The sequence below is a fragment of the Durio zibethinus genome, chromosome 6 (genome assembly GCF_047325235.1).
Source record: "Durio zibethinus cultivar Kanyao isolate XHJ-2024 chromosome 6, ASM4732523v1, whole genome shotgun sequence".
NCBI classification, from domain to species: Eukaryota; Viridiplantae; Streptophyta; class Magnoliopsida; order Malvales; family Malvaceae; genus Durio; species Durio zibethinus.
This window is the reverse complement of record NC_143167.1, coordinates 5,928,844-5,944,091: the sequence shown is the minus strand read 5'-3', so window position 1 is coordinate 5,944,091 and position 15,248 is coordinate 5,928,844. Positions and strand designations below refer to the sequence as shown.

The window sequence follows — 15,248 nt, the reverse complement described above, 5'->3', positions numbered from 1 at the left end:
TTTCAAATTAAAATTGGACTTTTGTGATTGTTTTCCTTGTTTTAATTTTAAGAAGGGAGTTTTTAGTAAAATTAGGGGCTTCTGTTTCTCATATTGATCTTGATTTTCTTTACTCAATTAAATATTTAAATTTGTTTATATTTATTTTTAAGGACAACATATGATTTTATGATCGTTTATAAGATATTTACACTGATAATGTATTAAATATAATTTTTTTCACCGAACTCCAACCTCAATTGGTTCTATGAAGCTTAGTGTCGATGGATCGACTAAGGGAAAGTCTGGTACTACTTCTGTAGGTGGTGTGCTACCAGATCATGAAGGATAATTCATCGGAGGGATGTTTTCTAAATCTACTGGGGTGCGGGATTCTAACTTTGTCACCAAGCTAGAAAACCAAGTCTAAGGGGAAATGCTGCTTTTGTGTCAGAAACAAACTTATCAAGGGAGATATTGGAAAATCAGATCATATTATTTAAAAAACTATTTTGTGTATAAAGGATATCTTCATTCTTTTGATTAAATCAATTTGTTCTAATTCTCACATGTTCGTTAAGTATTCAAACAATTCTCTTTGTAAGAACTGGGGTATAAGCCAATAATTGTTGGTTGTATTTTCTTTTCTTTTTTATTTTGCTTCTTATTTATTCAAAACTTGCTCTGCTTTCTTTGGATTTTTTAAATAAAAAATTTTCAATTGTCCAAAACAAGTGACTCTACGTTGGATGCAATCTTTTTGTTCCATTGTTTACATGAACTCTATCATAATGCATTGATGTTTCATAGGTTGATAATTTCTCGCTAAAGCAATGGTTGCTTTCTTGGATATATATATATATATATATATATATATATAAAAGTAACATTGTCCATGAGTAATATCTGTGTAAACACTTGAATTTTAATAGAACTTGATTTTGCAAACTATTATTTTAAATTTGGGTGGATTTTGCATGTTCGGTGTTTGATAAAATGCCACATAAGAAATGTGAGTTGAAACTTTAAATGCAATGATTGTCCAACCGCTAAAAAGGAGACTTTGAGGGAGTTTTATAATTTTTTTTTTATCGGTCGCTGAGAATCATTTGTCGTGGACAATGAGGTTATTTAGTATGGCAAGCCAAAGGAAACAGATGAAGTTATTTATGGAGAAAAATATATGATAAAAGTGAGGTATGATGTAACTTTATTGGTTCTTCGAAATTGGGTATATTTGGATGCTTCTCGTGTAGCATTATCACACTATCAGTCAATCTTTAATTTCTCCGATGCTGTTAGCGCGAAAAAGAAATGAAGCATAACAAGAGAAGGTGAAAAAGAAAAGAAAAAACATTAAAAATGATCAAAATGTGCTAATTGCCATCTTGGCTACTTGATCGCCTAGACAATGACACCAAGTTAGATGGCTTAATCGGATGAAAATGACATTGTTCGCTTTGTTATGGACACAAGGAGGATCATGATAGGCCATATATTTTAATTTGATGAAAGGCTTCGGCGTGGCCCATACTGGCCTTGGCTTCTTTTCGAATAAACTCTTTGCTCTTTGCAAGTCTGATTTACCATATATTATCAATCTAACAGAAGACGGTGACATTGAGCCTGTAGTACGTTGGGAATTTGAGAAAAATTTGAGGTCCAACATGACTGCTCATCCCAAAGTCGATCTGGATACAAAAGAAAGATACAGAAAACAGCGATTGTTATGAAGATGAAGGGTATGTAATGAACTATGTGCAGGATGAGAAGGCTAATGAATCAAAATTCTTAATAATGGATGCCAAATCTCTTGAACTTGACATTGTGGCGGTTGTTAAGCTGCCAAGGCGGTTTCCATATGGCTTCAATGCTTTATTTTGGAGCAAGTAAAACCCCTATTATAGGTGGATGATAATTGAAGCTAGAAGGGCTTGGGCCAAAAATTTTATAAACCTCATTTACTTAGTCATATTAAATAAATTTCAATTGCCCCTTAAACTGAAATTGTTAATTTTATTTAGTGTGATCCCATAATCTAATTTTTATTTATGACCGTTTAAAGAGTTAAAATTACATTACTATTTGTTTATGTATTGTACCAATCATTCATTTCTTATAAAATCTTTAAAATCAGTAGGTTTATCTCAAGGAATAAATTGTAATTATGTCAATTTAATAAAAGTCAAATTAGTTTTTTAGTTTCTTCAACAAGACTTTAAGATTATATTTGATATATAAGATAACAGATACGATAAGATGATAATAATTTATATTATATTTAATTTATATTTAAAAAAATATATAAAATTACAAGAAAAATTGATCATCCTCTTGATATATGATAATTTAATCTTCCCAATAATTTTGATTAATAAATAAATTATCTTATCTTAATATTTATATACATTAAATATAAGATAAGACGATATTATCAATATAATTCCATTCATAATATATTTTTATTTTATATTATCATAATTTTACATATCAAATACATCATAAATGTCCAATCATGCATAAATGAAGGTGTAAATAGTAACAAGAGTTCAATGAACAATTCATAAACATGTTTAGTTTATATTTATTTATTAAATTTAATAAATGATCAAGTATAATATTTTCAAATTCATTAATAAGATAAACATATTATAAACATAATAAAATTTATTCAATTTCGATTCATTTACATTCGACATGTAAATAAATAAAGCGTCGAATAAATAATTTATGAATATACTCTATTTTTATTCAATTATAAAATTTAATAAATAATTATAAATAATATTTTAATATTTGTGAATTGAATATAAAATTATTTTATCATATTCAATTCATTTATATTCCTACGCTGTGAAACATGTTCATACTTTTCCTTTCGGCAGACTATAATTACTCATTTTTATATAAATTCTGTGCTTTCAATTTTATCGTAGTGCACTTTTTTAGTTATCACACAATTTTTTATAGAAAAACAAGATTGAATCCTCTTCATAATAGTAAAAAATGTTAACTTTTAAGTTTCAACTTTGAATGATGTATTATATCTTATTTCGATGAAACATATTGTTTAACATTTGATTTTTAAAAAAATCTCATAATTTTAAATAAAATTATTTATTTGATATATTTTATTGTTTTATACATTTTTTTTTTTATAAAAAATTAAAACCATTCATAGTATTAGCTTGTCTTCAAACTCAAATGTCAAATCCTCAGTTGATCATTTCCAAAACCTAAAATCAATCCAAATTTCAAAATCATAAAAACTTAAAATCACACAATCAATTCCTTTTTTTTCATTAAAAAAAAAACTGCAAATAAAAAGAGTTATACTAATTTTGTGAGATTTGAGTGAGGTAGCACTTTTAAAAGGAAAAAAAATTATTATCCACAGAAGTGAATAGTGACAGTGTCAGTAGGAGTGATAGGAAAACAAAAAAACCAAACAAAGCCTACGCTAAAAAGAAGTCTGTTTTTAAAAGAAAAAATTATACCATCTCCAGGATCACAGCTATTAGAGTTTTTAAACCCTATTAAAATATTAGTAAAGTGACATATTCATCTATAAGATATATTTATCAAATCTCTTAAGCCCACTGCTTGTAAAGTTATTAATGATGTATAAAAAATAAATTCTTAAAAAATTCTTTTTAATGTACATAATTTAATTATTTTTTATCATAAAATTAATAAAATAAGCAACAAATTACGAAAATTTTCTTATAAATCAAGAGGGAGGGCTTCTATTTGCACGGGATTTTTGCTCTCCACGCCTTTATATATTTTTTAAAATTATATTTAAATAAAATTACTTAATTATTTGGATATAAAAATTTCTTAAGTTAAATAACTGACAATATTTATATCTAATAAATTATAAAAATTATTGGATATATGATATCCGTAAGCTAGTTTTGAAAATTTTTAAGGAGAATTACAAAAGGGATTTAATTAGATATTTTTATTAATCGGTATAAAAAAATTATCATTGGAAGGAAGTTATAAACATTAAAATTAATAAAAAGAAGGTTGATTTTTTTATTTTGACTATAGAAAAAGAATAGTCTTATAAAAACTCTAATTAAATTAAAAATAAAATTGTAAATGCAATTTTCTTTTCATAAATTTAAAATTTATTATTTCTTTTTTTTATAAATATTTTTCTCTGGATATTAATTATTAAAGAAGACTTCAATTATTATTGAATTTTTTTTCTTTCTATTAAAAAAAATCTGGCAATAATCGAAGTCACTTTTAAATTTATAAAATTATTGCATTTACTATTTCATTTTTACCTTATAATAATTTTTCCCTAAGATCAAAATAACAAAATGAACTTTCTTTTTATTAATTTTAAAATTTATAATTACTTTTTATTGAAATAACTTTTTTTATTATATCCATTAATAAAAATTTCTAATAAAATCCTCTTTTTTATAATTTTTCTTAAAAACTTCTACCTCACAGATTTGAATAAACTGTCAGATATATGATATGTTATTTAATTTATTGGATTTTTATATTCGAAAACTTTTTCAAAAATAAAAAGATTAAATAATTTCATTTGAAGATAATTTAGAAAAATAAAAGGTGAAGGGTGGCAAAATTAGTGGTGCAAATAGAAGCCCTCATCAAAATGGATCGAAGACAATTTACTATTATGAAAGTGAAACAATTGAGTAACGGATAGCACAAACTTGGAACATTAATGAGAAGGAATTGTTAATTGAGCAGTGCATGCATATTTGACAGGATTGAATTATGCATTAATGTGGAAAACATCAAGGCCGTTAAAAACAAGGATTACCTGTCATTTTAATGATCCAATCCTAACAATGTCTTTGCCTCCTCAAAAGTTGCACGAACACTTTGTATATCTGCTTCCAACTTTTCCGACAAGAAACCTGAATAAGCCAATTCCTTCACCTTCTTGGCAGTTGTCGCTCTCAGTGTTTGCAACTGTTCCAGTCTCCCTAGGTCAAGCTGCAATTCTGCATCCATCACCTTCATCTCTGCGTCTGTCAGATCGATGTTAAACATGTGCTGCTGGTATTCAAGGATCAAATTACCAATTTCAGTCTTCCCATTCTCTCCAATCTCGACAAGGGTTTCCTTTTCTTGGATTACACCTTCCAGCGCAAGCTCCAACTCCTCCACGGACTTTGATCCTTTCTGTACTTCCAGTATGACAGCCTCCATGTCATTCTCTACCTTCACAAGCTTCTTATTCAAATCCTGGAGTCTCATTTTTATGGTTGCCAAACTTTCTCGTGACAACTTAATCTCATTTTGCAGCTTGCTTTTCTCTACCTCTGTCTTTAGTAACTCGGTAGCTTTACCACCCAAACACAAAGTTCTCTGCGAGGAGTCTACTTTGTCCAAGTTATCAATGGCAAATAAAACCTTGTCATTCTCGTGTCTTCTACTTTCTTCCTCGAGTTTTGATTTCAGGAGGACAATATTGCTCCTTGCTTCAGCTTCAGATTCCCGCATCTTACCCAAGGAAGCCTCAATTTCACCCTTGGATTTCTTAAGATGGGCCAATTCCTCTTTCTTTTTGTCCAAGTAGGACAAAGAAGCATTTAACCTTGTTCTCGCCCGATCTTCTCGCTGTTCAATGTAAGCAACTGAAGAAGAAAAGCTTGACACAGAGTGTTTGAGTGCTGATAACTTATTATCGGTTAGAGCTTTTTTTTCTTTTGTTTCGGAAGAAAGGAGTGCAACAGATTCAAGGTGTTGCTGCTTCTCCTTTATCCGACCTTCCATTACTTCTATTTCTCTGGAAAGCTGATCAATCTCACAGAACGCTCTCTCAAGGGAACCAAATTCAGTAATTGTCTTGGCAGAATCTGAAAGTTTTTCCTGTGCCCGTTCCAGTATTGCTCTGGCAGAATTTAAATATTCTGACAGCTTTGCAGTAGTGGTATCTAGTTGGTCTATTTTCATGTAAGAAGTGGTAGTATCATCAATCTGATTCCCTGCTTCTGATTGAGGATCTGCATGCACCTCCAAATCGGAAATCACTTCAATAGCACCAAGCCTATTCAACTTTAGACTTTCTCCTGCATCCTGCATATTTGATCCAAGGAGGCCAGTTTCCCCCTCTAAATCCTTAGCCTCAAACTGGACTTGAGGTTTATGCAAGCTGTCTTCTCCTCCATCAACTTCAACTAGCTTCTCTGGGCATTCAAATTCTCTAGCCTCCCCTCTGATCAGAGCTCCAGAAGAAAACATTCTTTTGAATTCATCTCTCTCCTGCATGGCTCTTTCATACAAACCCATCAATTTTTCATTTTCTTCATGCATTTCTGTAAGCTGTTGCTCAAGGTTATCAACAACCTTTTTCAACTGGACCTGTGTTTCTTCACCATGTTCATCTAAACCAGCATCGGTGTGATCAGTAATGTCATTTTCATGAGTAGTGTCACCTTCGTTCAAACTTTTATAATTTGTTTCAGCAGCTTTCTGTTCATATAATTCAAGGAGTTGTTTGTTATCCTCAACACAGCCCTTAAGCTTTAATCGCAGTTCATCATTCTCTTGAGACAACTTAAATGCCTTCTCAAGAGCTTCTGCTTCTCTCTGACTTGCAGCTGCTATGGTATCAACCATTGTTTTAAGCTCCATTTGGTCATTAAGTTTGACCATTGGCACATCCACTGACAATGAACTAAGCTCTGTTTGCTGTATGTCTTCTTTCTCTGGTCTTGAAGATCTTTCTTCTTCAAGTTTCTTAAGTAGATCACTAACATACCTGCGAAATTGCTAAATTAATTTGTAGCCAATGCTTATCGATATATGATGCTACATGACTAAAAGTTTCTTGGAATTGTACATATTTCTTAAGCTAGGAGCACACCTTTCCAACTCTTCCTTCTCTTCAAGGCAAAATTCAAGTTTTTTCTGCAGTGCATCCATTTCAGCCACAACCTGTTAAAAGAGAAAACATTTATCAATGAACCCCTGAACTCCATTTTACTAGAAGAACAGGTTCAAAGCAATAGTTCATCCAAGCATAGCTACCTGCATTCTAAGGAATTCATTTTCCTCCTTAAGCGAGGAGCACCAAGTGGAATCTTGCTCCTGTTTTCATATATCAATTTTTTTCAGGCAAGAACTATGTAATAGTAGATTTTTGTGCAAAAAGACACATTGCGAAAGACGAGAATTTTTGTTCAAACTCAAACATCCTATTTGCTTTCGTAACCGTGTGCATCTTTTTCTTTTTGATTCTAAAAGCAGAAGCAAGTAGCACAAGTAACAGCAAACCTTGCCCAAATGTCAATGAAGATTATGACACCATTAAGTAGAGCACACAAAACATGTCAAAAAGGCATAATATTGTTCTATAGGATTAGTTTGAACTACAGCTAATGATTAGTTCCATCACCAAAGAAACATGCCTGAGACTGAGATGTTAAAGTCCATTTCTATAATCATGGATGAAAAAGAACCAAGAATCATAATATTTTTCTATAGGATTTGGCATTTCCATCCTTCCTTTTTCTTATCTTTAATGTCTTTTCTGTAGAATCTTATTTAGAAATATGTAAAAATCAAGAACCTTACTCCTTAAGTGGATAACAAACTTTTACTTTCATTTCATGGACAAGAAAAATATAATTCCAAAAAACTTTAGGAACAATTTATTTAGATCATAAGAATTAAGTTACAGAAAGTACACAACAAAGAGCAGTTTATTCATTAAGATATTACAATTATATAAGATAACCCACTCTATGTTGGAAAAGTATCTAGCTCAGTTGTGTTAATTCAGATTATATTCAATGAATGCAAACAGTTTCCAAAGATATATAGATGCGTAAGAAAATAACCACACCAGGAACTTGGAAGACAATGGATAATACGAACAAACCTGTCTAGAGATCAGTTGATTGCCATCATCAGTAAGTCCTGACACCACTTTAGAATTTTTCTGCATTGCATGAACATTAGAAAACCAAGATTACAAAATTTCTCTGCAAAATTAACTCATCTTAAAATTCATGAGTCATGACAAAGTTTAGAAAGAACCTCAATTGCTAAGGAATCTGATTCATGCATAAGTTTCCAATCTAGTGCCTCTAGCAACTGCACATTAGTCAATGGAGTAAGCAACACTTGCACTAAAGAGCAATATCAACCATGAACTTAAAGACTAGAAAAATATTTGAAGAACTTATTTTTGCACCTTATTGTGTAACACCTTAATCTGTTCATTCATCATCTCCTGCTGACCTTCATCACAAAGGGACTTTAATCTGTGAGTAGCAACAAACATCAGACACATAATATTAGTGTTCATTTATTCCTGCTCATACAAGGAAGAATAAATAACTTTTAATATTAGAAGCCAAAAGAAGCAAAAATTGAAAATTAAATGTAATCATGCAAGTGAGACAGATATCTGACATCAAAACCAATAAGGATAAGGATGGGATTTATTCTGACATTACATGTAAGAAAGAAGATAATACATCTCCTTTGCCATTTAGAAAATTATGATGTCACAAAGGTTTTTTTTCCTTTTGTTTTTAAAGCCTCAAACACTTTACAAGATGGATTTTCTTTCAGGGTATAAGAATTCATCACGTAAGCACTGGTTTATTTGCTCATAATAACAGCTATGTTTGGAATTTATAATCGAATCCTATTTTCTCAGTTGAACAAGTAAAAAATTGAAAAATGATTGAAGAGTAAAATGGAGAATCTATAGTTGCATCAGTAAAACATGCCTTCTAATCTCTTCCTTCAGTCGCAAATTCTCCATTGCAAATCTAGTGACTTCTTGGTTGCGATCAACTTGAGCTCGTAAAACCTCAATTTCCTTCAAATATTCTTCCTTCTCTTTCAATAAGTGTGTCTCGGCAGAAATCTTTCCAGAAGCAACAGCCTCCAGCCTCTTAATTCCTGATTCTCGGAAACGTAACCTCATTTTCAAGCTTTGGATCTCATCTTCTCTTTGTTTTGCCTATCAACACAAAGTACCAAATTTTACTTCTAATAAGTTATCAAATTACATCATACTTTGAATACCTAAGTAAACAACAAAAGCTCCCAACATTCCTCTACATATTCTAATTTAAGCATATCCTATTCCTCAAGGTTAAATACCAAACTTTATAAATTTAAATCTAGCAACTTCCTTTGTTTCAGCAACCTTTTTTCTACTCACTTGTTTAATTCAAAATTAATTGTTAACCCAGCCCTGAAGACTGGAACCTATAAAATAAGAAAAAGGTAATTCTCTCAACATACCAACTGCATAGCTGCCTGAGTTTCAGCAGTCAGTGCCTGTAAAGCAGCTTCTTTCTCCCTTTCCCTCTTGAAGGCCCCAACAAGAGCAACTTCATAATCTTTCTTCTGGAATACAAAATCATAATAGGAAGAGAAAAAAATAGTTTAACAACAACTCTAGAACAGGCATTTCCTCAATTAAACAAGATTTCTGCATACCTGAGACATTCTTTTATCAGCTGTAAGTGGACTGAATGATCCGTGAAGACCTTCCCACTTAAAAGGTCCTGGTGATGCTGGAAAACTTAATGCCAACATATCATTCTCCAGATTTTCACTTCTTCCATCAACGAAACCTTGTAGACGAGATACTTCTTTCTGGAAAACAAAATTTTGAATAATGTAAGGATAAGTGAATAACTAGAAACCTGAAAGAATATGGGAATCATGCAACAGAAATAAATAAAATAAATCATTTAAACTTTGGCATGACTTGGATTCATTCAACAGAAGACTGTGCTTGCTGCTTAAAATTTCCTAAATTAACATTTACTAAGTTTACCTTATTTTTTCAGGGAAGAAAAAGCAGTAGCAGTGTGTTTACAGTACTATTCAAACATTACCAGCGTGGTTAATGGTTCCTCAATAAAAGGGAACTTCAGCGGAGAAAAAGAAGTAGAATGAAACTTAGGCTGATAAATAGAAGTTGAGCAAATATCTTTTAAAATAACATTATTGGTTGCAGGAGATTATGTTTGCTGCTTGAAATTTCCTAAATTAACATTTACTAATTTTACTTTTATTTTTCAGGGAAGAAAAATCAAAACATAAGACTTACAGTACTGTTCAAACATTACCAGTGTGGTCAATGGTTCCTCAATAAAAGTGAAATCCAGGGGAGAAAAGTAGTAGAATGGAACTCATGTTGATATATAGAAGTTGAGCAAATAGGTTATTTTTACAATAAAATTAGTGATTGCAGGAGGAGCACTTTAAGGGTACTTTTGAAGATAAAGAGCATAAAATAAACAAGATTATACCTTCAGCTGTTGAATTTGCAGCCTCATAGCAACAACATCTCCAGATGCATCTTCATTTACCACGGCCTACAAGCCATTAATTCGATATGTTTCCATAAAAATGGCAACCAAAAGTCAAAAGCATTAAGTATTAACTAGAAATTAAAACACCAACTATGTGGTGGAAAAAATTATGCATTAAAAAAAAGCTGTATTTTAAAAGAAATTATAATATCTGAAAAAGGGACAGTTTTTTTGAAGTCGTACATAGTTTTTTCAAAATGAAAAGACAAACATTTTTAACTATATATTTGTTAGAATAATTTTTTTTGTAATTTCTCTAACTGAATTTGTGTCACTCGACGTATGACACCAAACTCAGTCAAAGGCTTTATTATTACCCCATGGGCTATGCCCATTTTATATTAAAAAAAAGGGCTTTATTATTAGTATAGAGGTATAGATTACAAAGTCAGGCTCAAGGGTTTGCACCAATTCCCATTGAGAATTGAAATCACCAAATATGCTGAGTGTATTTGATGTTCGAAGAAAAAAAAACAGAGGAAGATAGTCACTTGAATGATGTGTAAGCCCTGCATAGTAACCAAGCAAAGATCTCATACATTGTTCTTAATAAATTTAGCCCGCTGTGCAAACTTCAACGTGCTTAGTGTCTCGAGCGAACAACTGCAGAGGATGCCCAGAAGAGAAAAAGAAAAATTGTCATTTATAGTTATTTACTCTAACAAAATAAATTGAGCTCAATGAAATACAAAATTATAATACATGTAAATTTCAGATCATTGTGGAAACTACAGAGAAAAACCGAATTCATTCATGCAAATGGAATTTAGAAGTGAAATTTAAATCTGCCAACTAGTGCAGAAACACACAATATATTCTACTAACCAATTAGATGGACTAATATTTGCAATTATGGTTGTTTTTGAATTCCCTCCTAGAGAATCCTGGAAAGAAAATATCAAAACATTATTAACTTTCTGTTACATAGCAGATTCAGGAAATTAAACAATATCAATAGAAAAGAAAATATTATATATTTACAAAAATACTGTTTAGGTGAAATGTCCTGTGGCCACTCAAATCCTACAAATAAGGACTCCTATAGTAACAAAATTTACTTCAAAAAGTCAACTTCACTTAAATATAGCACTTTACCTGAAGCAAAAAAGTGAGTTTTGAGTCTCGATAAGGAACATGGAGAGACTTCCCATTGGAAATATTTACAAGGTTCATTATCACAAGTCTGCAAATGTAAAATTGTTTATTATAGTGGCACTATGAAAACAAAGAACATATAATGTAATATTAAAATGTTAGAGTAGAGATAACTCACCCCAATGTTGAAAGAGACTTGTTAATATTAGTAGCCTCCTTGAGGCGTTCACCTTCTGCCCCAGAACTCTTCTGTCTGTCATGAGCAAATTATAAATGATATAGTACCGAGAAACTAGGAGAAAAAACCATTTATGTTTTTAACACTTTGACATGCTTTGTACCTTTCTGAGCCTGCTAAATCAACAAGATTAAGCCGAGCAAAACGGTGGTGAGTTACACCTTGAGAATCCCACTGATATTAAACACTTGGTTAGAATTTTCTTGTCCCAAGGTAAAGAAAATCCATGAAAGAGAATGAACTACTTATCAATTTACTAGTGATTTCAAAGAAATTCTTCAATTAAAAGGTCACACACACCTTACTTTCAATTATGCATGTAAATACACTGTGAGAACGACTGCTTGCTCGATTCATGTTAGTGGCTGCCACCTTTCTGCTCGCTGCACCCTGAAATATGTTATAGAGCTTTAGATTAATAATAAGCTGGGTAAAGAGGTAGAAAGTAAAAAAAGAAAAAAAAAGGGAACAAAACAAGTGCAAATGTTAAAAAAAAATGTTGCATATACATTCAAAATAACTCCAGAAAAACCTTTTTAACTGCATTTTTAGGTTCAGAGCTTTTAACTAGGAAGTTTTTAAGTTTGAACATTTAAAACCTAAATGTTCTTTATGATATGAGGAACTACCCCTAGCACGAAGCCAAAACAATTAATTAATAATTAACAAGCAGTACTTGAATGAGCTGTTGAATCACATCCCGTGCACTAGTAACTTCTATCTCCTTAAGATTCTCAACATAAACCCCTTTTTTGATATCTTCTCTTATCTGCAACATAACCACCAATGAGTAGTAAATTTCTTCAGTTTAGGAAAAGAAAAACTTATACATCACACTATGTACATTGGAATACAAACCATAGACATAATGAAAGTAAAAAAAAAAGGAGAGATAATTGTTCACCATATGTAGATAATTTTTACCTGTAAATTGGTTGATGATGGATCTAAAAGATCAAGAATTTGCTCATTATAGATTTCCAAAAAAGAGCATTTACAAGTAAATCTTAATTTCTCCTCTTTACGAGTGTCTTTTTCCTGACATATCACAGAAGAATAGGATGAGATAACATGATAAGAAAAAGAGAGATTTGTAAGAGAATGAAACATGGTATAGAAGATTGGAAACTCCAAACATAGAGAAGCAACTATGTATTAAGCTTTCATAGAAACTTTGGTAGTTATTTTGCTTATACAAATTCATTCTATCCAAACAAAGGTTATAATAACTCAATGGCCATTTCCCATCATTTGGCACATGAATGCATTTGAGATGTTAAGTTATTAAAACAGTTAAATATATAATTAAAATTATTCAACCTCTTTATAAAGAATTTATTTTGCGACTACAAGAATGAAGTTGTGCACAAAATTTGAGTAGCAATGCTTTTCAACTCACTCAATGTGCAAAACTAATCGTTACTTCCACCCATCAATTATGATTGTTTAGATAGTCTAATTGTCTGAATGATCAAAAAGAGAATTTATTTTGCATTGGAAGGAAGTAAATTGCACCCAAGAAAGATGTGAGGTTTTTTTCAATCACAGTATGCCCAAGTCATAAGGCACATACACCATACCTTTTGTATTCTTGTAAATAAATATTCAAACACCCTAGGCGTCATCCCGCAGTTGACACTGTGTCTCCGTGTGCCGCCCTCAATGTCTCCAAGCATCGTGTGAGTCTTCCCACTTCCAGTCTATAATAAAAAGTTTTTAAGTTTTTCCAATACCAAAACAAGAACCAAAATAAAACCATATCAAATTAATTAAATTTAGACATTAATAAAGTGGAAACTTAATCAACAATTCATGGAAACAATAGAAAAATTTTACTCAAGAGTGATTAAAACTTGGAAGCTCACTTGGCCATATGCAAACATGCAGCTATTGTAGCCTCCCATGCAATTGTCCACCATGGGCAATCCAGCTACTTTGAAGAGATTCTCCTGTAAAATCACTTGAATGTCATAATTTCGCAATAACAAAGACCTAAACATAAAAGATTAAAAAGAGGTATACCTGGCTAACATGTTCATCAGCAACAAGATCAAATGTAAAACGAGATTCGGGATGCCCCGTCCAAGTAATTGTCTGACAACTCTCTAGCCGAACACACTTGCCGTAGCCTTGTAGTGAGATTTCAGAACTACTAAGGGGACGAATTCTGATTATAACCTAATTTAATTTCCCAAAAACAAAAAAAAGTTTCAATCCAATTAGCTTAACTTCGATATATTTTCAATAATCTAAGCCTTTGTTTGGTTTTCCATTTAGCTACCTGGTTTTTTGCTTGCAACATATAAAAGATAAGAGTATTGTTGAATAATTATAATTTCAATTTCAATTTCAATGCTTTTGTGAATTTTTTTTTTTTACTTTCATTAAGGAAATTAAAGATGAGATTCAAACATAAACTGACCTGCACATTGTGGTCCTTCCAAAACGACGGATCTTCACGGAACTCAAAGCTCTGCGACGACTGCGGCGCTGATTCATTATTCTCAGTTGAATCATTGTCCCAGTCACCGATGCTCCGAATTGCAGACGTAGCGGCAGTGGAATGGCCGGCATTCTCCCTGACGGCTGATTTCACAAGAAGATCGGGTGGACTACGAGCAGACAAGGAGACCGAGTCGGAGGAAGAGGATCGGTCGTGGAAGCCGAAACGGCTCTTGATAGCGCTTGCTGTATCGGAAATGAACGGCATGTTGAAAGGAAACGGCTTCTTTTAAGTGAAAGTGAAGTGTTTATGGTTTTAGAGAGAGTGAGATTTGAAGGAGCGTTTAGCAAGAGGGAAAGTTGAAGAGTAAAGAGTGAGATTTGAAATGTTCTGCTAACTTTTTTGGGAAAAACGAAGAGGAGAATCTAGGATCGGACGGTGGAGAGAGATTTAAATGGATGGTGAAGATGTGAATGTGTTTTTGAAATTATGGACCGTTGGGCAATGGTTGAAAAATTTGAACTGGATTTTTATATATTCTTTAAGGAAACTCCAGATTACACTGTCAAAAATGTCCCAAAACTTTACACGTGGCTTCCAAGTATTGCTGCAGAAGGGGACAAGCTGATTCTAGACCGTTAAAAACTTGAAACCTTTTTTTTTTGAAAAATATATATTTTCCATATTTTAAACATATTATAAATTAAAATTAAATATAAATAATAAATAATAAAATTTTATTACAACCCAAACCTGAAAAACAAGGCTTGGCCAAAGCGTTGGCTTTATCAGTCTCTAAACTTATAAAAAAGTCTAGTATTAAGTTTCAGTTATTAAAAATTTATATTAAAATAATATTTTTAATTTAAGGTTTTTTTTTTTGGGTTATTGATTGAGTTTGGATTAGTCATATTTTCATCTCTACCACCAATACTATCAAAAAGTTTTGTTTTCAGTCTTTTTTTTATCGGTCGCAACTATTGTTAGGTGAGTTAAAATAAAATCAGTTATTAAATTTTAAATTAAATATTTGTTAATTTTTATTTTTAATATTAAATTCGAGTTATTATAAATTTGGATGGGATCAATCTTTCAATTGTTTTACATTCGAATCTGTATATTTTGGATTTGAATTTTTACTTTTTAGTCA

At 31.5% G+C, this 15,248-nt stretch overlaps 1 protein-coding gene across 3 annotated transcripts; it reads right to left on the bottom strand.

The window, feature by feature from the left end:
• Positions 1-1,314: 1,314 nt before the first annotated feature.
• On the bottom strand, positions 1,315-14,524 carry LOC111286599 (kinesin-like protein KIN-12E). Of its 3 annotated transcripts, XM_022876643.2 has the most exons (23): positions 14,078-14,524; positions 13,678-13,833; positions 13,521-13,604; positions 13,236-13,355; positions 12,580-12,693; positions 12,332-12,424; positions 11,956-12,045; positions 11,759-11,829; positions 11,596-11,670; positions 11,418-11,505; positions 11,148-11,206; positions 10,862-10,925; positions 10,260-10,325; positions 9,439-9,597; positions 9,241-9,345; positions 8,718-8,953; positions 8,174-8,243; positions 8,017-8,073; positions 7,859-7,918; positions 7,006-7,065; positions 6,842-6,912; positions 4,790-6,736; positions 1,315-1,670 (listed from the first exon to the last, which is right to left on the bottom strand). In XM_022876643.2, the coding sequence occupies exons 1-22, from the start codon at positions 14,363-14,365 to the stop codon at positions 4,798-4,800; spliced, it is 4,125 nt and encodes a 1,374-aa protein (XP_022732378.2). In that variant the 5' UTR covers positions 14,366-14,524; the 3' UTR covers positions 1,315-1,670; positions 4,790-4,797. The 3 variants fall into 3 exon arrangements, with proteins under 3 accessions (XP_022732378.2, XP_022732377.2, XP_089618101.1); XM_022876642.2 differs by lacking the exon at positions 1,315-1,670 and having other exon boundaries at positions 4,658-6,736; XM_089761975.1 differs by lacking the exons at positions 1,315-1,670; positions 7,006-7,065 and having other exon boundaries at positions 4,658-6,736; positions 14,078-14,517.
• Between the last annotated feature and the right edge of the window lie 724 nt (positions 14,525-15,248).